The sequence below is a fragment of the Suillus subaureus genome, assembly GCF_016647635.1.
Source record: "Suillus subaureus strain MN1 chromosome Unknown BJ212scaffold_161, whole genome shotgun sequence".
NCBI lineage: Eukaryota > Fungi > Basidiomycota > Agaricomycetes > Boletales > Suillaceae > Suillus > Suillus subaureus.
The window spans coordinates 13794-35824 of NW_024538717.1; the positions used below are offsets into that span (position 1 = coordinate 13794).

The following is a 22031-nucleotide window of genomic DNA, read 5'->3' on the forward strand; positions in this document are numbered from 1 at the left end:
CGTACCTGCCCTAAAGATAGCTACGTCTATATAAGCTCAGTCATGTACTTAGCAGATCTTCACTTTAATCTACTAGGTTCTCACTTGAAACATCCTTTGCTTAGGACCTCCAATCCTAAGTCATCTGATACCGATATTCAAGCCAGAGACACTCTCTCTGACTTGTCTTAAGAAGCCTTACATTTGTGAGGTCTTGACTCAACCACAGACGTTACTCTTATCGAGTATCTGTCGTTGCGCCTATCCTAGTTCACCATAACAGCAGGCACAGTTGACTATAAGCTGCAGCCTGAGCTGGCAGCTTTGGCTTTTCATAATCCCAGGCCAGGCCAAAGCCATCACCAGGCCGTGACTTTGGCTTGGCTCAGCTTGGCCTATTCAGGCCCAGCTTGGCCTGGCCCACAGCCTGAAGCCAGGCTGTGCACATCACTACTCATCAATGGTTACCATGCTATTCACAAGCCTGATATCATCAAACAGGTGCATCTTTCTCAGTGTCGTTGTTACTCTCATTGATATAAACATTGTTAGGCATTTTTTCAATGCAAGGCCAGCACTGCATTCAACCTGTCCTTTGAGAGCCTGACCAGCTGTGAAGCCCTTCAAGCACTCCACAAAGTACAGAAGAACGATATTGAGGTGTGGGAGTGAATCAAGACAGCTCAGTACAGGGTTGAAAAATCAGCATCAGACAAGGAAGCAGAGCTGCTGTTCCCACATGCTGCTGACATCAATCTTGATCCTTGTGATTTTCCTGTGGATGCTGTTCTACAACACATCGTGTCAGGTGAATCATCAGCTCCTCAGGGCTACAGCACTGATGAATCAGGCAATCTGGTAGCACACAACAGGTCAGAGAGCTATGAGCAAGAGGGAGTAAATGATGGGTTGGTGGCACTGCCAGTGGACAATCATGGTATTGATGATATTGAGAATGGTCGAGGAAAATGCAGATGCACTGCAAATTCTTGATACAATGACTTTTGGCAACATTGATAATGTCCTATACTTTTTTTTTGTATTTTGACAATGTGTCACAAATTACTTTCAACAACCTTGAATTTGTGTGACAGTCACTTGAAATAGCTTCGATTCATTGGGCCTGTGATGGTGTGATGAAGTTAGGTGCGTATCTCTACAGTATACTTACTTTTCAGTGTCAACAACAAGGTTCTCAATGGCATCTCGAATATCAGGTGCTTCTGCAAGCTCCACAGCAGCAATGCTCCTGATTGCCATGAGCCTGCGCTTGAGTACACTAGTAGACAAACCAGTCTCCATTTGAGGCTGAACTTCACTCTTTCACTTAGAGTGGTGGGCCAAATTCTTGGATGAGTAATAGGGGAGTCACTCCTATCAATATGAAAATAGCTGGAATGATGGAATGCAACTGATGATCAGAAATGACGAGAAATAAGGGTTAAGTGCTTGTAAGCTGCAAAGTGAACACACAAAAGGCACAATGGCCTAGGGAAATGTTGTAGGGAATGAGATTCCTCTAGGCATATATCACCCATATTACATTTCATGACAATTGGTATAGTGTACGACTCACCATCTATGACTTTCCTGCATTATGCAATGCATTCCCATGCACGCGCTTAGCATGCTCTTCCTGCGCTTGGTCGCACTTTGTCATGCAGCATCCAGGAGCATCCATCCATCGTCCAACCAGTCCCCTAGTGAGTCCTTTCCTGTTTATTCTCATATCAGACCATATTTAGCATCATACAATATTTTATTTCATCATGGACCCTGTCCTTACATCATTTACATACTTAGAGCGCTCCCTATTCGCTTCTGAGCCCAGGGAGCACACCTAGGCACAGCTTACCTGTTGCCTGGAAGAAGTTTTCATACACCAACCACCACCACAGAGAGATACACCTACCACCACCACAGAGATACAGCTACCACCAGCATGTCAGTAGTCATCTAGCAGTCATAATCATCATGAGTTAGCATCATAGTCATTGCCCTAGTCCCCAGCAACAGTCCATTATCACCATCAGTCACCATTCAGCAGTCTCAGCACACGTCCTCATGCCCACTACCAGTCTTTTATATGTCTGTGCACAGCATGTGCCTTATTCCCACGCTTCGCGCTCCTACGCACTCCATATTCCCACATGCATGCTTCACCAGAGTTGACCTGGTGTCACTCTGTAGATTTGCTTTCCTTGCTTCCCCTAAGGGTCAAACATATCACCTGGCGCACTTCAACCAACATTTAGAGAGTCAGTAGGCTTTCCTCTCACCCCAGAGGTAGAGCTCTCTTTCTTTCTTTAGCTCTGCAAGTCCAGCAGAGTTGTTGAACCTTCAATGTTGATATCAGCTTAGGCTTCCAGCACTAGTACAACCGCAGCTTGGCTGTGACCCACTCCAGCTTGGCATTCATCAGTTTGCTTGTATTTTGGCTATCCTAGTGAGCCAGGCTATTTATGTACAGTTTGGTTTGGTCTGTTAGCCACCTGGAGTCCCACGAACTAACTGTGAGCCAAAAAAAATCAACATCAGCTCAAGCTGGTTTATAAATATGTGTTGAAGTCTCATTCCCGGTTAGTTTCACTGTTACTCCTCAAGGCCTCAAGGCTCAAGTCATCTCACAGCATACCAACCATGAACCCTAAGCTTCTGATATGAGTTGACGGTAGGTTCAGACTTGGAGAAGTTATAGGATCTGGTTCATACGGTATGTTATTCACAAGCTGACTACAATTATAAAAACATTAACACACTATGGACCCCACTTAGCTGTTGTATACTATGCTAGGAACATCATCAACAATAATGCAGTTGCCATCAAACTCGAATCCATCACTACCCAGCCATCTTCTGTACAGTGAAAATACATGATTCTGAAATGACTTGAAGGTGGAGTTGGGATCCCGCACGCTCTCTGGTTTGGTAGAGAGTCACAATATCATGCTTTGGTTCTCAGCCTCCTCGGGCCATTGCTGCATGATCTTTTCCTCACACATGATTGAAAGTTCAGCCTTCCTACTGTTGTAAATCTAGGAATCCAACTGGTGAGTCATTTTGTGCTGGGTTTTTGCAGATAGGCTAACCCATTTCCCAGATCTCACATCTTGAGTACATCCACTTGCACAATTATGTTCACTGCAATATCAAACCGCAGAACGTCATGGTGGGCCTTGGCCATTGAAGCACACTGCATTTATAATTGATTTTGGTATTGCAAAGGAATACTGGGACACTGCCACCAGAGTCCATATTCCATTTCATCAGAATCAATGTCTCACTGGCACACCTGCCTTCGGTTCAATAAATAACTACTTAGGAGTTGACCCAGGTTGTTGTGACGACCTTGAATTGCTTACATATATGTTGATCTATCTATTATGCAGCTCCCTTCCTTGGTTGACAAGTGACCACGAGAAACTCTCCAGCTCCTCCATACTTGAGCGCAAGGTCAACACCACTATCAAAGTCTTATGCAATGGAATTCCTGTCGAATTTGCAAGTGTTCTCATCTACACATGCTCTCTTGTGTTCTCAGAAGACCCTGACTATGAACATCTTTGTTCATTGCTTTGTGGTCTTCAAGCCACCTTGGCTGTGCCATCTACATGCTCGCTGGATCTCAGCATGCCTGATGATCACATCATACATCTGTCAGACATCTCTCATCACCCTCTAATCTCCAATAAACACTGGATGGCCGAAGCAGCCCCATGTCTGCCAGATGCAACACCACTTCGCAGATCTACTTGTGTGTGAGTAATCTGTTTCATTTTTCCATTCACAATCTAAAGCTAATGTGATTTCCAAGTTTACAACAATGTAATGGCTCTCCCATGCATCCAACTGCATCGCAGAAAAACTCATTAGTTGCTAGATCATGCTGTTGACCATGTACTTCTATCTCTACATAAATTATAGTGTACAAGCCTTGTGTTTCTCATACATTCAATGCAGTCAATTACATGTTGCCTTGAGTCAAACTTAATCATCCCAATGCCCAACTCTCACACAGAGTCACACTGAGTCACACAATTTCTTATCTTTTCACACCCTTTCCCTCCCATCTCCTTGACCACCCTCCTTGCAACTTGCAAGTGCTGTTTTTCTGCAAATTGGTTGGCCTGCTACAGAAACAAACTTGTTCTGGGTACATGTTCCTGACTCATAAAGTGTGAGTCCCAACATCTACCAGTTTTGCCTCATTAAATGCTATCAGCATCATGGCCAACCTGCTGGATGATGCAAGGGGGATTTTCCACAAACACCCCAATCTCCTTGCACTGTATCACAATCTGAATCCAATGCTCAATCAATCAGTCATAAACTTCCAAACTGAAGGTAAGCATTAACTTGCTTGACCCATTGGTTGTCATCTGAAACACCCGTTTAGTGACCGTCAAACCACCTACCCTGACAACCCTTTGCAAACATGAGATGTCCCTTTTGCCGGATGTCATTGCTATATTGCAATTTGGCTTCTGGACAGCCAGTTGACTCTGAGGACATAGGTAAGCTTTACTGCATTTCATATAACCAACTGATTGCGAGATCTAGGGCCCATCAGAATGCACATCTTATAGTATCCCTCTCATTGGGGAAGCTTCATAGGTAGTGGGCATCGGGGAAACCCCACACATATTGTGCTGCATAAGACCACTCAAATGAACAAGATCTCATGGTACATACCCTGGCCCCTGGGCATATGTTCCTTTGTCCCCCTTGGGTCATCACAATTAATGATGTTGTTTAGACCATCACTTTGCTTGTGCAAACTCAGACATGTTCAACCTTGTCATTATTTGACTCAGCACTGGCATTTCCCCGTGTTCCCCATGACAAAGAATCATCAAAGATACATAAAGACTCGGTCTTTGAATCTTCACCATCACTTGAATATGCCTCCTCATCGATGAGGGCAGGGGTCCTGGGTTACCACTGAGCCTACTCCTGCTGCTGCAACTACCACCACTGCTCCCATTGTTGCTACTCCAACTGATGCTACCTCCATCATTGCTACCCCCATCATTGTTACCCCCATCGTTGCAGCTGTTTCCCCCATTGCTGCCACTGTTGCTCCCATTGCTGCTGCTGTTGCATTGAATGCAACCATGCTTCAACACCCTCAAAGGCAATGGCAACTGCCTTTAAGGTACCATGACAACAGCCCAGTTCGTACTGGCCATATGCCATATGATGGTGAATATATCGACATTGACAATGTCTCTGGGGGTGAAGAGGATGACTTGCCTGCACCCAGAGTTAGGGCTCCTCCGGTTCCCAGCCCTATGCAGACAGCAGCTAGCACGATCTACTCTACCCAAGTTGATCCCTTGGCCATGGGTGCCTGAGCAAAGCAGCCTAAAAGTACTGCTGATATCACATACTTCTTTCAGGAAGATTCAGATACTCAACGCAGGATTTGCTGAATCTGTGAGTAAGTTTTGTGTCTGTGATCATGTCATTCTTTCTTACAGCCTTGTCTAGGGAGTTGCAGAAGGTGGACAGTTCACACCAAGTTATGTTGTACAAACACTCAACTGGCACTTCTGCCCATCGTACTCATGCTTTCTATCACCATACTGACATTTTCCTGCAAGAGGCAGAGCGCCTAGGCTGGCCTATCTATGTACAGCCCCTCAATGAGTGCCTTACTGAAGGCTGGAGTTTGGCAGCTATCCATGCAAGACTCCACGACCCTGCATATCACATTGAATTGCTTGGTACCATCTCTAATCAGGGACACAACAATTTTCCACCTGGAACCACCCCAGAAGATCATATTCCAGATTTCAGCATCAACAAGATGCACCGTCAGTTGGTGAAGTTTATAGTTGCAGACAACCAGGTGAGTGTCATTTACATTTTTTGCGGAAGGATCTTACTGACTTAGACATTCCCCACTGCACAAAACTTTGTGAGCTCATCATAGTCACTTGGCAGGAGTATTTCCAGGTGTTGAAAGGTGATCCTGCTGTGAGTGTCTAGTTATCAAGAATCCCATCATATGTCTTATATATTTTCACAGAGGGTGCAAGGAAAAATATCCTTTACATCTGACCTCTGGTCTGATCAGAAGCTCTGCCCCTTCATGGCACTCACTGCTCACTGGATTGCCAAGGAAGAGAAGATATCAGTGCTTGTCTTGAAGGCAGCCCTTATTGCATTTCACCATGTTCCAGGGAGTCATACTGGCAAATCTCTCAGTTCAGTCATACTGCATCTCCTTGATCATGCTGATGTTGCAAAGGATGTAAGTTAAGTCTTCACCTGTATTGTATGACATGCTCTGACTTTGTTTAGCCTGGACACTTCACTTTGGACAATGCAGCAAACAATCAGACATGCATGAAGGAGCTTTCTAACTTACTTGAAGAATGCCAGATTGATTACGATCCAATTGAAAACAGGATCCCTTGTTTTCCGCATGTGATCAACATATGCATGAAACATATTCTGGATGACTATGCAACAGCAGACTTCTCAGATGTGGAGAATACCTGGAAGGTTTGCAGTCAGGACATTGCCAAGATTGACTACACTGGTGCCATCACTGGTAAAACTCTCAAATGGGCCAGAAATCTTGTGTGCTCCATCCGTATATCAAACCAATGACAAGTGAATTTCAGGGATACCATTGTTATAGGTAACGACAAGGGTTGGTTCCAAGGAGACAGAGGTGAGCCTATAAAGCTCCCTGAAGTTGAACTCCTGCTCGACGAGCCAACCTGCTGGGACTCAACATTTGTTATGCTTAATCATATGCACAATCTATGTCAGGTGAGGTCTCATCTCATTAAATATTTGTGGTGGGCTAACCATTGCCCAGGTGGTTGATATGTTCTTCCAGCCTGCCAGTCAACTCTCCATATGCAACAAACAGCTGACTCCAATTGAATGGCATTTCCTACAGGACTTCAAAGTGATTCTGGAAGTAAGTATTGACACCTTCATAACCTATGTTGCATTTAACCATGTAATTTCAGCCCCCACACAGAGCTCAACAATCCATGTCAAGTGAGAGCACTCCCATGTTGGGTCGTATGGTTCCAGCTTTTGAATGCCTACTTGAGGATTGGAAGCAGTTGGCCAATAGTGCCCTGCACTGCACCCCACTCATCAACATTGGTTTGACTGGGGCAGATAAGTATGACAACAGGATGGCCTGTACAAACACTTATGCCATTGCAATGTGTCAGTCCCTTGCATTTTTATAAAATTTGATGTCTTATGATCGCTCTATAGACGTTGATCCAACATGCCGAATGTCATGGGCTACAGATCATTGGGATGAGAACCAGTTGAAGTCAGCTAAAGAATTCATTCTCAATCTGGTACATCTATCTATCTAGCAACAGCATGTGCTCATATGTCCTGTAGATGCATGTCAAGAGAGCACAGTGGACCTCCAACATACCAGCTTCAACCCAACAACCCTCGAGATTACAGTCATGCATGCTAGGCTCCCATATCTACAGAGTTCATGAGGGGGATGCACTGCCAGTTTGTGATGATATCATCTAGACAATCGATCAGGAGTTTGGGGCTTATAGCACAGCTAATCTCAGCCCCAAGGGAACAAATATACTCTCATTCTGGCAGGTGAGAGTCATCTCCATCAAGTGACATATTTTGTTGTTGACCATGAGGTTTTGACCAGATGTCTGAGGCAATGTTCCCAACAGTTTACTCCATTGCTATGGACTCCCTCCCAATCCAGGCATCAGCTGTTCCCTGCGAGCAAGTGTTCTCATCAAGCAGCAAAACATACACAAAGAAGCATAACTGCATTAGCCTGGTCCTCATGGAGGTGCTACAGATGGTAAAGTTCTCTTTAAAGAAGGAGCGACTTAACTTTACCAAAGGTTGGGTGGTGTCGCAGTGGGCCATGGAAAGTGTTATTGTATCTGACAATGGCTTGGACAAGCTCCTGGCACCTGTCTCAATTGGAACCACAGATGACAGCCGTGCATATGATGCTGTTCTCAAAGCCATCACAGAGCATGAGTGCGATGACATTGACAACAATGTTGTTGTCTATGATATCTGACATCTCTTTGATCTTTCATTCTTGTTTCTCACTTTTTGTTTACCATCACGCACCTTATGATTCTTCTTTCATTGTGTTTGTACATCGAATTTCAGTTGTTATCTCACAGTCTCTTGGTCTAGGCAATCCAGATTATTCAGTCCACTACTGGGTCAGATCCTTGATATCTGTTGAGCTCAAGTTGTGCTGACCAGAGATGCTGCTAACTCATTGACAACAACAGAAGCTTGAGCTTACTGATGGCAAATTTTTTCAAGATCATCATCACTGCCATTGTGTGCACTGCCACTCAGGTAGTTTATGTGTTTTATGCTTCTCATGTTTCATTTCAGTAATCACCCACAGACATGCTAAGCTACATGCTTCAATTGAGCATACGGCAATGCAGGCATACAATGTCATTGGATGTCAAGTGTCCTCAGGATGGGTGTTTTTAATTTCTGGTAAATGAACTTTTACTTGGTTCCTGAGCTATTAATAGTACATTTGAAAAACAGTTCTGGTCAAAGGTGCCCATTTCCACCCTACTGAGCCATGGCTGCTAACAGGTCTGTACAACAGCTCCATCAACATCTACAATCATGAAACTGGTGCACTTGTGAAGACTTTCAAGGTCTCTACTGTTCCTGTATGCTGTGTTAAATTTATTCCCTGAAAAAACTAATTTGTTGCTGGCTCGGACAACTTCCAACTGCACATCTTCAATTACAATACGCATGAGAAGGTTGCCATGTTGGAGGCTCACCCTGATTATATACAATGTCTCACTGTGCACCCAACTGCAAGCATCGTGCTCACTGGAAGTGATGACATGACTATCAAAGCTTGGGATTGGGACGAGCAGTGGAAATGTATTCAGGTGCATTACCATGTTTTGTGCTACTCTCAGCCTCACAACTTGTGCCAGGTATACGAAGGACATACGCACTACATCATAAACATCACTTTCAACCCCAAAGACTCAAATACTTTCGCATCTGCTTGTCTTGATCGGACCATCAAGATGTGGTCCCTTGCCTCCCCTACAGCAAACTTTACCATGGATGCACATGACAAAGGCATCAACTATGTTGACTTTTACCCTGGCTTGGATAAGCCATACCTCGTCACAACAGGTGACAACTGGACTATCAAAATTTGGGACTACCTCAGCAAAAGCTGCGTGCAAATGATGGAAGGACACACAAGATCAAGGAGATCAGTACCACAGAGATATTTGTGAAGGCACTGCTACACTTGCCAAATGGACGCTTCATGACTGTTGTCAGTGATGGAGAATACATCATCTACATGGTGCTCGCATGGGCTGGTGACTCAAACATGTATGCAGTATTGGAGAGCAAGGTGAAGCTTCGTGTGTTCAAAAACTTCAAGGAACACAGTGATGCAGGGATGAAGGGCACAAGAAGCTGGGCAGTGGATGCCATTTATGGAGGTCTGGTGTTGGGCACGCATGGAAAGGGTTTTGTGATCTTTTGGGATTGGGAGAGCGGGGAAATTGTGAGGCACATTGATGTGGATGCAAAGAATGTGAGTTTGTGACATAAATTGGACGTTCATGATGCTAACACTTTGATAGATCTTTTGGTCGATGACAGGACACTCGTGGTGGTTGTATCAGATGACTCTTACTATATCCTTAAATTTGATTGAGATGCCCACAATTCTAAACTAGAGGAGGGCGTGGAAATCACAGATGAGGGTGTTGAGGAATCATTTGATGTTGTTGCTGAGATCTCAGACAGGTGAGTGATGTTAGCAGAAGTTTCATACTCAACTAACTGTATTTTTATCAGCATGAAGAATCAATATCTTTGGGTATTTGTTGTCTTTGAGTGTTGTTGAATACCAAACGGCTGTCCTCTGTGGTGATATGGACTCAGCAGCTGAAGGAGGAGCTAAACAAAGTTGCTCGGTCTGGAGGGTCGAGGTATGCATGATTTCAATTATGTGTGTGGGTCTACAATTCAGCTGATATTTCTATAGACCTCTAGCCATTTAGTGACGAATGATATCAGAAACAAACGCAATGCAGGTGAGTACATCCTCTTCTACTTGCACATCTAACGCTTATTCCCCCCTTGCTGTTAAGAACCATGCTCAAGGGAGAGAGAGACTGACTCAGAGGGGCTTGGCCTCAGCTCATATGCTGTGCCCCTTACCCGAGTATGTGCCCTTCATTTCAGAGGAAGTCCAATGATGGTCTGACAAAGTCCAGAGGACTTCTGGAGGCTGGCTACTCTGGTGGAGAGTGTGGGAGGACTTCCGGAGGAGCGCGGGAGAGTTCTGGAGGAGTGCAGGAAGTGCTCAGGAGAGTTCCCACTGCAAGGTAGTACTTCTACAGGAAACGGGATGGAAGGGTAGGATGTCTGGAGGTACAGAGGACAGGACATGGAGGTATGGAGGACAGAACGTCCAAAGGACAGGATGCCCAGAGATGCACAGGACAGGAGGTCCAGAGGTCCAGAAGGAATAGGGGCTACATCGGATGAAGTCCGATGTAGAAGCAAATGGAGGTAGACTACCCTAAGGTAGAGTCGGAGGGACAGGAAGTGGACCAAAGTCTGGAAAGAGGGTAAGTGCCAGAAAGGCAAGACTCTAGCCTAGGGAAGCAATCCCTAGACTTGGGACAGAGACATAGGGGACAAATCCGAAGGTCCAGAATTCCGGCCTAGGGAATCCTTCCCTAGGCCTTATGGAAAAGGACAAGACTCAGATGGACTGAAGTCCAGAAGATGATTGGACAAGTAGAACAGGATCTAAGATGAGAGAGCAGGAACTAAGATGATATTCAGACTGAGGACTCTACTGTAGTTGTACAGGGGTTATATACTAGAGGCTATCCAAGAGGATCAGTAAGCAAAGGAGTAAGGCTATGTACGAGCATGTGGAAACACATTGGTAAGTAAGACGGAACATAAGTAAATGAACTCAGAGATGAAACTAGTACAAGGATCAATCAGCAAGACAGAAACAGAGATAACTGAGAACCAGAAAGGGGGAGATGCCTAAATGGGGATAGGTGCAGGATCTCAGACAGAGGGTGGGAATAGGTCTGGAGATAGTACAGTTAATATCTGGAGGTCTGGAGATCTGGGGATCCGGAAGGCAGGGCAGAAACAGGACTGAGATATGTGAGGTGGTGGATGTAGTCCAGAATCCAAGAGGAGGTAAAGTCCGGATGTCTTGCTGGACAGAATGTGTGTAGGGTGGACAGGATAGGGGATCCAGGAATGAGTTGGATATGGGGTCCGGAAATAGGTCCGGAAAGCGTGGGAATATGATGCGATCTATGTCTGGCATACAGGATATGACACTCACCCTCCAACCCAACTTCCTCAGCACTACATGCCACCATTTCATCCTTGGCCGTTCCTGGACATCTACTGCCACCCTCATATCCACTGATCTGCTGCGTCACGAGACCCTTTCTGGCTCCCCTGCCCTTATCTGCCTCATCTCTGCCTTTACTGCCTGTTGCTTGCAAGTGTGGTCCAAGCTGCAATACAACTAATCAGTATTAGCTTCCCAAATGCTGGATTCAATAACAACACTTACATCAGCTTGAGGACCCATTGCAATCATCAATATTACTTTGGATCAAATGTGAAGTATGATTGTGCAGTACAATGCGAGTCTGATTGATTGTGACAGCACATTTCCTCTTTCACTCAACGTTTGATTAACTTAAAATTAAGTGTATGTATTTATATATATATTCTAATTTAAATTTGGCTTGAGCTGGCTTCAAGCCTGCAAGCACAGCTTCGTGGGCTAGACCAGACCATGGATTATGTAATGTGTAACTGCATACACGGCTTGGCTAACCGTAGCTCCGCTCACGGCTAAAGCCGGCCACAAGCCGGAGCCGCGGCAACACTATCCAGCACTGTGAACTGAATGCGAGAACATCAACTGGTAGTAGGTTTGATGAAAACAACATTAACCAGTATGTGTAGCCAGATGGAAGGTGACTGGTACATAATTTGCAAGCATGGCAAGCGCCAATCAGTTGACCCCCCACCATCGCATCCTGACACATCCACCTCAACTAGTACAGCCCTGGATGACGGTATCACAGTTTTTAGTTCATAAGTGTATCAAAATGACACTATCATGGCTGGCAAAAGGTTGCTTGTTGGCCAAATGATAAATCACATAACGATAGATCCTGTCTGTCGGGAATTTGACAGGCGGTACCTGTCTCATTGCAGGTGCTGGCTATGCGGACGTGGTCTTGTTGGTCTGTATTTTGTGCAGTATCAGTTTCGTAATTGTTGTCCGCATCTCCAATTTGCGAGTCACCTGGAAGAGCAACCTGCACCCCCATCCACCCCACTGCTACTGCCTTCCCTTGTTGCCAGCCGTCTCGTTCGCGAGACGAATAATAATATTCCCATTCACCCGCATGCTATGATCAACAAACCTTTTTCGATGGACCCGAACACCCTTTTCTGATCACCAAATCAACTTTTCAGCTAGGGTATAGCACGGGTATACTCGCGGGCCGGAAGATCAACACCGTACCCGTACGGGTACGGTATTACCCGTACTAACCTGTGGTATAGCAGCTTACCCCCGGTGTTGTATTTATCCGCAGGTACACATACAAGAGATAGTAACACTTCGTAGGTCCAATAACCTCACCCAACACTCTCATCCTCTCGTTTTCTTTTCTTCAGAGACTTCATGATCTTAGTAAGGTCCTCGGGTGTCTTTGTAACGATCTATGTACTCTTCTCGGACGAGATTTTCGGCAGCCTCAATCCACTCATCTTCCCATTTTTGTAGCCGGAAGCGTGAGTCAGCACAAACACCCATACAATTGACGACTTATTTCAGCTGGCTCCTGGTCTCTTTCACCGGCCATGGTTCTTCGTACGGCTTCCTTGTGGATCGTATTCCATGTTCTACATGCCTCTGTGCTGGTCGTCAGCCTGCCCATGACTTGTATGTTTGTCTACAGAAGCATGGTTTTGTGCGATGCACACGTTGGGTAGTTGATATTGACTGCAAAACATTCATTGCTGGTACCGATCCCTGTGTGGCCACAGGAATTATCAGAGTTGGACCCTATCAATCCTCCATGTTTTGCCAGCTCCCGTTGTGACCAATTTGAGTTCCAACTCACATAGCGAAGTGGGCTGTTAGGTCGCCTCAGTGCACTGCTGCAAGAATCATTTCAAGCGGGAGTTGGCCCTGACTAATCCACAACAATGATCGAGTCTTTAAAAGTGCATGTAAGGAGCGGTAAGTTCTGATGTCGACAGCACAGAGACGAAACTGGATTCATAAAAAGTGTAGCTCGTATTGTTAGAATGATTCAAGTCTTCTTGCTCATATTCAATCGTCATGGCACGCCCCTCCTTGGGAAAGGTGACCATCGTCTTTCTGCGCCTGCAAAGGTTCGAATCAGTACCATTTGAAATTCGTCCACTCATGATTCATGAACTCACCGATTTACTTCTAGACTGCCGGGTTCAAATTAAATCTCGCATACATATATTTGCGTAGCGCACTTCGCGCACATGCTTCTCTAGAAAAGTGATATTCTCTCTGCGGAATGACATTAATGGCTCTGCTTTGTATGATAGCGCTGGCTATACCAGCTGTCTTGACTGCACCTGCGGATGCTGGCGGCACAACTGCCCAGCTGGCCTCTGCGATTATCTCTCCCTCCGTTAGCCAATCTTTCCACAGTCCCGCGTCAACGTCCATCTCTATCGGCATAACCTACCTGTCGATCCCTTCACAAACTGCCGTCACAACAGCCATCGTAGTCACTGACGTCGTGACAACTACGATTGCAATCACTCCCACGTCCACGGCTACAGTCGTCGAGACTGTGACTGCAACAACCACCGTGGCCACCACTAGCACGCCATGGGGCAGTCGGACAGCATGGGCGGCTCCTCCAGACATGAAAGACTTATCTGCATTTAACGTCACTCACTTCCCCAGCGGGAAGCAGAATATCGCCATCATCGACAGCATCTCTGCACTCACCATTGTACCAGGAGGACCCGTGTATGCACAGGATATAATCGAGTCACAGAACACGATAAATACACCGAACATTACTGGCTTCACCGCCGCCTTACAACTTGTTTACCCGGCAAGCTCCGTCAACCCTGCCAGCAAATCCCCAGGTGGGGCGGAGTTTTATGCATCGCCATTGAATCTAAGCGACGCCGAGAATGTCACAATGGAATACAGCGTCTATTTTCCCGTGGATTTCGACTGGGTAAAGGGCGGAAAGCTGCCGGGTCTGTACGGTGGTCATACAGGCTGTTCCGGGGGCGCTGCTGCCGAAGACTGCTTCAGCACACGACTAATGTGGAGGCAAGGCGGTGCCGGCGAACTATATCTAGTCCGTCGATTCACTCATAGTATCATGCAAGGGCTGACCTTTTCACAGTACGCTCCAAAGAGAAAGCAAACGAAGGCGTTATGTTCTGATCCACAGTCCGTCTGCGATTCCGAGTATGGGCTCTCAATCGGAAGGGGATCATTCCACTACAGCAGAGGGAATTGGACAACATTGCGCCAAGACGTCGTGCTCAACACCCCTGGAAAGCAGGATGGAGCGTTCGCTTTGTTCGTTAACGGGATGCAGGCGATCAACCGGACAGACATATTTTATCGTGACGCACCTCAGCAGAAAAAGAAGTCGAAATCAAAACCCATGCCCCCGACGTCGCCAACACCACAGCAAACACAAGGTGGCCTGCTGGGAATTCTGGCAGTGACTGCCACAGCGAAAGAAGCTGTAGCTTCTCGACCATCCGTCATCCATACGGCACGAGAAGCGCCAACGATCCTCGTCGCTGACGGGATCTCTGTTGATAGTACCGGTGGTTCCAACGATGAACCAGCGGTTGGTTTTGTTGGGCTTTTCTTCAGCACTTTCTTCGGCGGGCACGGAGACGGCTGGGCCACTCCCAAACAACAATATACGTGGTTCAAGGACTTCGCCATTATGCGCAACTCTTGATAAGATCGTGACCTATCAAACAACCACAAAAAAGGTCCTGCGTGTTCGCAACCAAAGGGCTACCCTGAAAACGATCCATACCGAAAGATTAAAACCACCAACAACCCCAGAACTGCAGACATCATGAGCCACATCCCCGTTCTTGACACTGGTCCCATAGATACCGCCTCTTCCAAAACTTCCTCGAGGGACTTTGCCATCGCCTCCATTCCAAACATCGTCTGGGCACGATCCTGAGCTCTCTGCGAGAGCGCCTTCCTATCTGTCTCTGAGAGATTACAGATTTCCTTCAATGCTTGAGCCCACACCGATGGCTGGGGGCGGTAGAGCCATCCAGTCCTTTGATCCGGGGGTTGGTCAACGATACTCTCCGTGGGGCCACCGCTGTCGCAGGCAAGCACTGGCAGGCCACATATCATGCCTTCCACTGGTCCAATTCCGAAATGTTCGTTAGCTGGCGTATATAATAGAGCGAGTGTAGATTGAGCCTGGAGTAGACATGAACGTTGCGCGGTGGTAAAGTTTAGGAGGAACAATATATCCGGCTCATTCAGGGTCATCTTCTGGAACGACGGTACTGACACGCGGGACTGTGACAGGGTGATGACGTTGTAAGTTAGATCATTGAATTGTGCCAGCTCAATGAGGGATTTCAGGGTGCGCATATTATCCTCTAGACGAGGATCATAGCCACCTGGAAGATAGTCAGCGACGAACTCGTGTAATAACTTTTATCCAACCGACCAGCAAGAACCAGCCTCACGTTTGATGTACTCGGATCCTTGTTACGCAATATCGCAAATGCTTCTATTGCCAAAGCAGCATTCTTCTTCATTTCAAACCGGTTGAGGGACAATAATGTTCGCCGTTGTCTTCACCGAGTATTTGAATGATCGATGCATGAAAGACACAAAAATAGACTCACGAAGCGACCTGGAGGATATCGGGATCTGATGGGTCGATTGGTGAAGTATAGGCTGCAATATTGATTCCAGGATAGACGACTTTCAGCTGGTGTCTAAGGGAAGAGAAGTGCGACTTGGTTACTCGTGCAGTGAACTTTGAGTTGGCGAGAATGAGGTCAGCCTGTGCTAGATCTCCGTTAAATGTAAATTCTGTGCAAGGGGTGGCACACATACTCGTAGTCGCCTCCTCTAGCCAATCCATTGGGAAACGATAGATGTATTTCAGGATACTGACACTCTTCCCCCGCTGGTCCTCTACGTAGGCACCGTTCGCAAGAAGCTTGTCCGGAAAATGGCAGTAGAAAACGACGCGCTTCCCACAAAACATTCGGAGGAACGGTATGCAAGTGGAGAGTTGGTCAACAAAGAAGACGTCATATTGATGCGCTGACGTGCACATGAGGTGCATTGTGAGATGTAGCTGCCTTGCATGTGCAAACATGATATGAAACTTTCCCTGTATAGATCGAGGTAGCGGTGGAATTACATGATGGACGGATAATCTTCCTGTAAAGAAGAGCTGTATAATGATGACACGATCACTGAACAAGTAGTTCCTGACGTACCATCTCTTGTCTCGTCAAAACAGTGGTGCTTGTCGTGATGAGAAGTGTATATATCCACAGAGTGACCCAGGGATTGTAACCCCAATGCAGCATCTACAACCAGCCTTTCGGCTCCTCCTACGTGTCATAATGTGAGTTTGGTTCCATATTCGAATTTATTATGACATACGTACCGATTCCTAAGTCAGGGTGAATAAACGCAATGCGCAATTTTAAGTTCTTCGCCATCATTCAAATCAACAGCTCGGGCTCGTGTATGTCTTGCGTTCTAACGAATTGTGACATATTACGTAATGATGACCATGTGTCACGCTTCAGGCACGCCTGGCCCTTCCATGATGATATCCTACCGTGTGATTATAAGCGATACCTGGAAATTATCTTTTGTTCTCCAGAAATCCCAGATTGACAATTTTGTCAGTACTGGCACCTATGTTTCATGTGAGGTTCTGGCAATGCTGCGACCAACAGTTCCACACGTGGTCCGTCCCAAATCAAGTGACCGTGGCGATTATAAGCCACACCCCACAGTCCAAGGGGCTTATAGACCTATATTCGGAAGGCGTGACGTGACATTGTCCGCGTGATTTTGACGCGTCACTTACGAGACGCGCCTGCTTCCGTCCTTCACTTTAGGCTTGACTTGGGCTTGACCTAGTACTCCTACATATGCATATACTGAACAGCAAACATGTCACGAGTCCCAGAAAAAAGGTCTGTCATTGTATCTGCACAATCAATGTTGCTAATTTGCTATGTTTCTTTTAGTGTTCGCGTGAGCTTCACCGCAGACGAGGACACCCTCCTCATGAAATACATTGCAACATATAATCCTGCTAAGAAATGCAGAAGCGGAAACGCCCTGTACAAGCGTCTTGAGGAAAACGTGAATTTCTCTCATGTTTCTCTTGTGAAACAAGTTCTAACACTGATATAGGTCGACAACAAATGGAACTGGTCCAAGACACACTCGTGGCAGTCCTGGCAGTTCAGATACAGGAAAAATATGGATGAATTTGATAGGAGGATATTGAAGTATCAGAAGAAGAAAGGAATTAAACCGGAGAAGCAACTGGGGACGGAGCCTCAGTTGCCGCCTTCTGATGAAGAAGAAGCTGCGAGGGACCGTTCGAAAGAGACCAGCAAAGGAAAAAGGCCGGCTGGCGGCCAAGACAGTTCTGAGAAGCGGAAAGTAAAGCGAGCGAAACTGGAAAGAGACCAGCCAGATGCTGGGAGTAGTCGCTCCCCCTTGATGAAGACCAATGGGACACGCCAAATTCCCGCTGGTGGACAAAGTGACCAAGCTCGTAGTTCTCACCCTCATCAGGGGCCATTAGAAACTATGTCTGACGTGCCTCCACCTTCCCCGAAACCAGCGAGCACGTTCAATATTCCTTCGCTCCCTTCTCGCTCAGATACCCTGCCAGTCCCGTCGTCCCTACCCAATTCTCCTGTCAGGACCCTGCCACCAAACTCGTCCCAGCTTCCACCAAGTTCTCAGCCTTTTGCATCATCTTCACAGCAGGTAGTCACCCCAAAGCCGCCATCAGGGCCCAAACGAGTCTTGAAGCGCAAGTCCGTTTCCCCCATCTTTGGCTCGCTCTCGCCAACATGTGATCGTTCTACCCCTTTAAAGACGAAAATTCTCCCCAAAGTAGTAGAAGGGCACTTTACAACGTCACTCACTGATCGGCTAGGTCATGTGCGACTAGGTGGTCGTTCTGAGGAGAAACAGGCAGTGGCTTGGCCTCCCGTTCGGGGCAAGAAGGATAGAGAGAAGGAGGTAGCACAAGAACCAACCGCGTTAATTTCTTCAACGGCTCAGGAATGTGAACGCCATCCCGTCAATGGATCCGAGTCTCAGACATCACAACCGGCTGTAGTGCCTCCAAAGAGCGAACCAGAATCTCAGCAACCTCCAGCTCCTCTTCCACCACATCGTACAGAGTCTGAACACCACCCCTTCAGCCAAGTCCCACTTCCTCTCCCTCCTCATCCTCCACGTAATCACAATGGCGCAGATGAAGCCGAATCTCCTCTGAAGCATCGCTCGACAAACGGGGTGGGCCACCTCGTTAAGAATTTGTGGGACAGAAAACGAGACAACGTTATGGGCTCAGCATCGGTTATGGCCCAACCTGTGGCCGGGCCGTCAAAATTAACCACCACTGCCGGGCCTTCATGTCTCACATCCTCTGCTGAACTACCACATGGACAGCCAGTTGTTGTGCCTTCTGCCACACCCACGAGCAAGGAAAAGGCACACTTACCGAACACACCGTCGTTAGCTCAAATTTCCACTGAATCTACTTCGAGTACGATGGCTACCGTTCAACAGATACGGGCTCCATCGAAGAAAGAGTTTGTCCCCATCTTAAACGCTCACTCAATTGTCTCACCACAAGACAGGAATTCACGTTCGCCTGCCTCAGCCCCTCGCAGATTCAATATGCAGCCATTTCCCGTACCAGGTTCACCATTCCTACCTTCTAATACAGACAAGGGCAAAGGGAAAGGCAAACAGCGCGATGTCGAGCCTCCGGTGACACATGCCCAACGTCTACTCAATCGTACTCGAAAGCGACACCGGAGAAAGACAGTTGGTGGCTATGACCTGCCACGCATGGACCTTCGCACCCTATCAACAGTGTCGACTTCTCGAATCTCTCGTTCTAGAGGCAGTAGCTCAGCATCACACTTACCTCACCGCCCCTCCCTCCCTGTCCATTCCACACCATCGGCCATCCCAGCTGACCTCTCCGGCTACCTTATCACGCCTGGGCCTGCGATTCCATCAGTTCCACTTGAGCTTATCACGCCTGTTGACTTACCCCTGTCTGCCTCTGTCGGATTCAGATCCTTAATATCACGTATCGCTGCCGCGCATGGATACTCACCAGATGTCGTGCTCGAGGTTTACAAGCGCGTCGAAAGCTTGGAGGAGACTGAGAAGTGTGTAAGGGGCATGCGCGATGCTTCTGAGAGCTGGATTGAAGCGGCACTCAAGCAGAGGGAGCGGGAAGCGCGTAGAGCCAGGAGAGCCGAGAATGACAAGGAGAGCGACGATAGCGACGACAAACTGCCTCGTGGCTCTCGTCATCGACCATCCTTGCAACAAGCTTTACCAGAGAGGCGGTTGCCGAATGGGCTGCGGGTACGGCATGAACCTGGATTGCATGAGTTGGAATACAAGCCTCTGCCTACGAAACAGGCCGCGCTGAAGAGGCGAGCATCGATGGGCGGAAGTACCAGTATGGGTACAAGCTGGAGGGCGGATGCAGGGCGTTACAGGACCAATCACGTAGAGGATGAGGTGGCAGATACTGCTGTCGACAGTAGTGAAGGGAGTGATGATGAAGCCGCTTCGGGAGAGGAAGATGAAGAAAGCAGCGACGATGTCAAACAAGCAGAAGAGGAGCGTGTTGTGGAGAGGCTCGTTTCTGTATCTCCATTGGAAGACCTTCAGGATCAGGATGATCCCGAGTACGACGCCGGAAATGATCCCGAGCTTGCGCCCGATGATGCAGAGCAGCTTGATGAGGAACAGCATCACGATTTCTCACTCCGAGAACGTCCTCGTGCCATACGTATCAAGCACGAAAGCCTGACACCACCCTCACTTTGCAGGTTGCATGGGGATTCAGCCCAGAATGGGAAAGAGGTGTTAAATGGTGCTTCGCCAGACGTTCGCCGCATACGCTCAGTATCTCCGCCCTGGAACGCGGATGAGGGGATAACCCTTCTTTCGGGGAATGGGCAGATGCACCAGATGCTTGAGAGGCGATTGGGGAAACATGGCATGAAAAAAAGAGTTGCGCAGCTGCTGCGATAGCATTAGGAGTTCAGTGCACGAGCATGTACGTAGTGTCTCTTTTTTTTGGTAACGAAGCAATGCAGGAATTCACCAGTGTAATTAACCGTAGTACAATAACCTTTAATGTTATGGCTCACACTGTTGAGCGGTGGAAGTGGTTAATTGCCGCAACTTTTCTACATGCCGAGTGTTCGTCAGTGAATTCATCAGATCTATATTGCAGGGGTACACGACAGGAATCAAGGTATTGAAAGAAAAATTGCGTAACTCTTTCTTGGGTCAAGACCAAAGTCAATTTTATTAGAGTGAATTGCTAAGCCATACGTACTCAGCCCACGACCTATCAATATTTCTGGCCATCATCGTTCAAATATCTCACAACCGCAGCAAGAACGTCGCTGATCTTTGGACGTGAACTTGGCAGTTCAGCCCAGCACTGCTCAATCAAGCTCCAATATCGGGTGTCAATAGTGCCAGGATTAGAAGGCCTACGGCCCGTCTTTGCACGCATCATAGTGTTCAGTCCCGTGATATCGGGCCACAAGCGGGATCCGGTAAAAATCTAAGGAAAATGAGGACCAAAGCAAGACTAGTGGCAGGTCTCGTACCAGGTACATTAGGCATGCGAAAGAGTACACGTCACTTGATGGGCTTGGATTCGGCCCCTTACTATCGGCCTGGTGGTCGGGGAATAACTCTGGGGCCGCCCAGGCTAGTGCTCCTCCTATCTTTGCATCGGTGTATGTGACCGACAAATTGGTAAAGCCGCCCAATATCACGGAGAGGCCAAAGTCAGTCAGTACGGCCCTTTCGTCATCGTCGATCAGAACATTCAACTTTGGGGGAAAATTTGACATATTTTCTGTGTGAATAAACGAGGCTTACTGGGGTGAGGTCCCCGTGGACTATAGGATGCTTATGAACTATCGATATTTTTGAGATTTTGAAGATAAAGGGTAACTCAGACATACGATATTTCAGCCCTTCAGCAATGTCTTTCACCTGTTAAACGTAGTAAAAGAGATGAAGTAAGAAATGAAAAAAAAGCCTACCCAAAGAGACGCCGTACATCATCGACATCCCTGTTACCCATGTATGCATAGAGTGATCCATTCTTCATCCACAGGGAAACCATGCCAACCATGCCTTCGAGATGACCGAAGTCCGTCGTAGTGCCCAACAACGAAGCTATGTTCGGGTGAGATAGCCTTCTCCAAGCTGCAAGTTCACGCTTCAAATTCTGTGGACAGAGACAGTTAACCACACGAATATCTGCCAGTAGACTTTCACGACTACCTTCTTTACTTCATCTACTCGCGAGGAATCCTCGACATGCATGACCTTAACAGCAACCTACCCATCATCAGACACTGACGTATGCAAATACAAACAAAGTAACCTTGACTTGGCCCCCAGTCTTTCTGTTCCAGATGGATTCATAGACAGACCCGCACCCTCCGTGAGCATCGGCATAATCCCGCTGCCTTTTGATCTGTCCGGTAAGATCTGGAGGGCCGATAAAAACTTGATAATCTTTGATCTTTTCAAAACATGCGAGCGGAAGGGTCGAACTTGTGGAAGAAGCGACAAACATGGTTCTATAAGTGCCCATTGGTCATCATCCAATCGGACCCTTGGGTCGCGACGGCGTCACGCGTTT

The 22031-nt window shown here is 47.1% G+C and overlaps 8 protein-coding genes across 8 annotated transcripts; 5 read left to right on the plus strand and 3 right to left on the minus strand.

The window, feature by feature from the left end:
- Positions 1–2538: 2538 nt before the first annotated feature.
- BJ212DRAFT_1503822 (uncharacterized protein) lies at positions 2539–3555 on the plus strand (the record flags this gene model as incomplete). Its single annotated transcript, XM_041341601.1, has 4 exons — positions 2539–2558; positions 2610–2692; positions 2755–3029; positions 3080–3555. A coding segment is annotated over exon 4 (210 nt), but the record flags the coding sequence as incomplete, so codon positions are not given.
- Positions 3556–4205: 650 nt separating this feature from the next.
- BJ212DRAFT_1305652 (uncharacterized protein) lies at positions 4206–5333 on the plus strand (the record flags this gene model as incomplete). The annotated part of the gene is made up of 4 exons (XM_041333771.1): positions 4206–4323; positions 4376–4437; positions 4472–4493; positions 4900–5333. The coding sequence occupies 4 exons, from the start codon at positions 4206–4208 to the stop codon at positions 5331–5333; spliced, it is 636 nt and encodes a 211-aa protein (XP_041185660.1).
- Positions 5334–8762: 3429 nt separating this feature from the next.
- BJ212DRAFT_1503832 (WD40-repeat-containing domain protein) lies at positions 8763–9877 on the plus strand (the record flags this gene model as incomplete). The annotated part of the gene is made up of 6 exons (XM_041341602.1): positions 8763–8891; positions 8940–9137; positions 9185–9562; positions 9631–9646; positions 9687–9777; positions 9829–9877. 6 exons carry the CDS (start codon positions 8763–8765, stop codon positions 9875–9877), a joined length of 861 nt encoding a protein of 286 aa, XP_041185661.1.
- A 3507-nt stretch (positions 9878–13384) lies between these two features.
- On the plus strand, positions 13385–15026 carry BJ212DRAFT_1305654 (uncharacterized protein; the record flags this gene model as incomplete). Its single annotated transcript, XM_041333772.1, has 3 exons — positions 13385–13437; positions 13503–13510; positions 13627–15026. The coding sequence occupies 3 exons, from the start codon at positions 13385–13387 to the stop codon at positions 15024–15026; spliced, it is 1461 nt and encodes a 486-aa protein (XP_041185662.1).
- A 59-nt stretch (positions 15027–15085) lies between these two features.
- BJ212DRAFT_1288577 (glycosyltransferase family 4 protein) lies at positions 15086–16788 on the minus strand (the record flags this gene model as incomplete). The annotated part of the gene is made up of 6 exons (XM_041332037.1): positions 15086–15720; positions 15771–15898; positions 15952–16117; positions 16166–16494; positions 16554–16674; positions 16731–16788. 6 exons carry the CDS (start codon positions 16786–16788, stop codon positions 15086–15088), a joined length of 1437 nt encoding a protein of 478 aa, XP_041185663.1.
- Positions 16789–17182: 394 nt separating this feature from the next.
- On the plus strand, positions 17183–18441 carry BJ212DRAFT_197512 (uncharacterized protein). Its single transcript, XM_041342612.1, has 4 exons — positions 17183–17271; positions 17326–17443; positions 17495–18132; positions 18194–18441. The coding sequence occupies exons 1-4, from the start codon at positions 17249–17251 to the stop codon at positions 18213–18215; spliced, it is 801 nt and encodes a 266-aa protein (XP_041185664.1). The 5' UTR covers positions 17183–17248; the 3' UTR covers positions 18216–18441.
- Positions 18442–20714: 2273 nt separating this feature from the next.
- Positions 20715–21340, minus strand: BJ212DRAFT_1288550 (kinase-like domain-containing protein; the record flags this gene model as incomplete). The annotated part of the gene is made up of 3 exons (XM_041332035.1): positions 20715–20933; positions 20980–21207; positions 21257–21340. The coding sequence occupies 3 exons, from the start codon at positions 21338–21340 to the stop codon at positions 20715–20717; spliced, it is 531 nt and encodes a 176-aa protein (XP_041185665.1).
- A 79-nt stretch (positions 21341–21419) lies between these two features.
- On the minus strand, positions 21420–22031 carry BJ212DRAFT_1440015 (uncharacterized protein; the record flags this gene model as incomplete). The annotated part of the gene is made up of 3 exons (XM_041337756.1): positions 21964–22031; positions 21668–21911; positions 21420–21611 (listed from the first exon to the last, which is right to left on the minus strand). Exons 2-3 carry the CDS (start codon positions 21707–21709, stop codon positions 21420–21422), a joined length of 234 nt encoding a protein of 77 aa, XP_041185666.1. The 5' UTR covers positions 21710–21911; positions 21964–22031.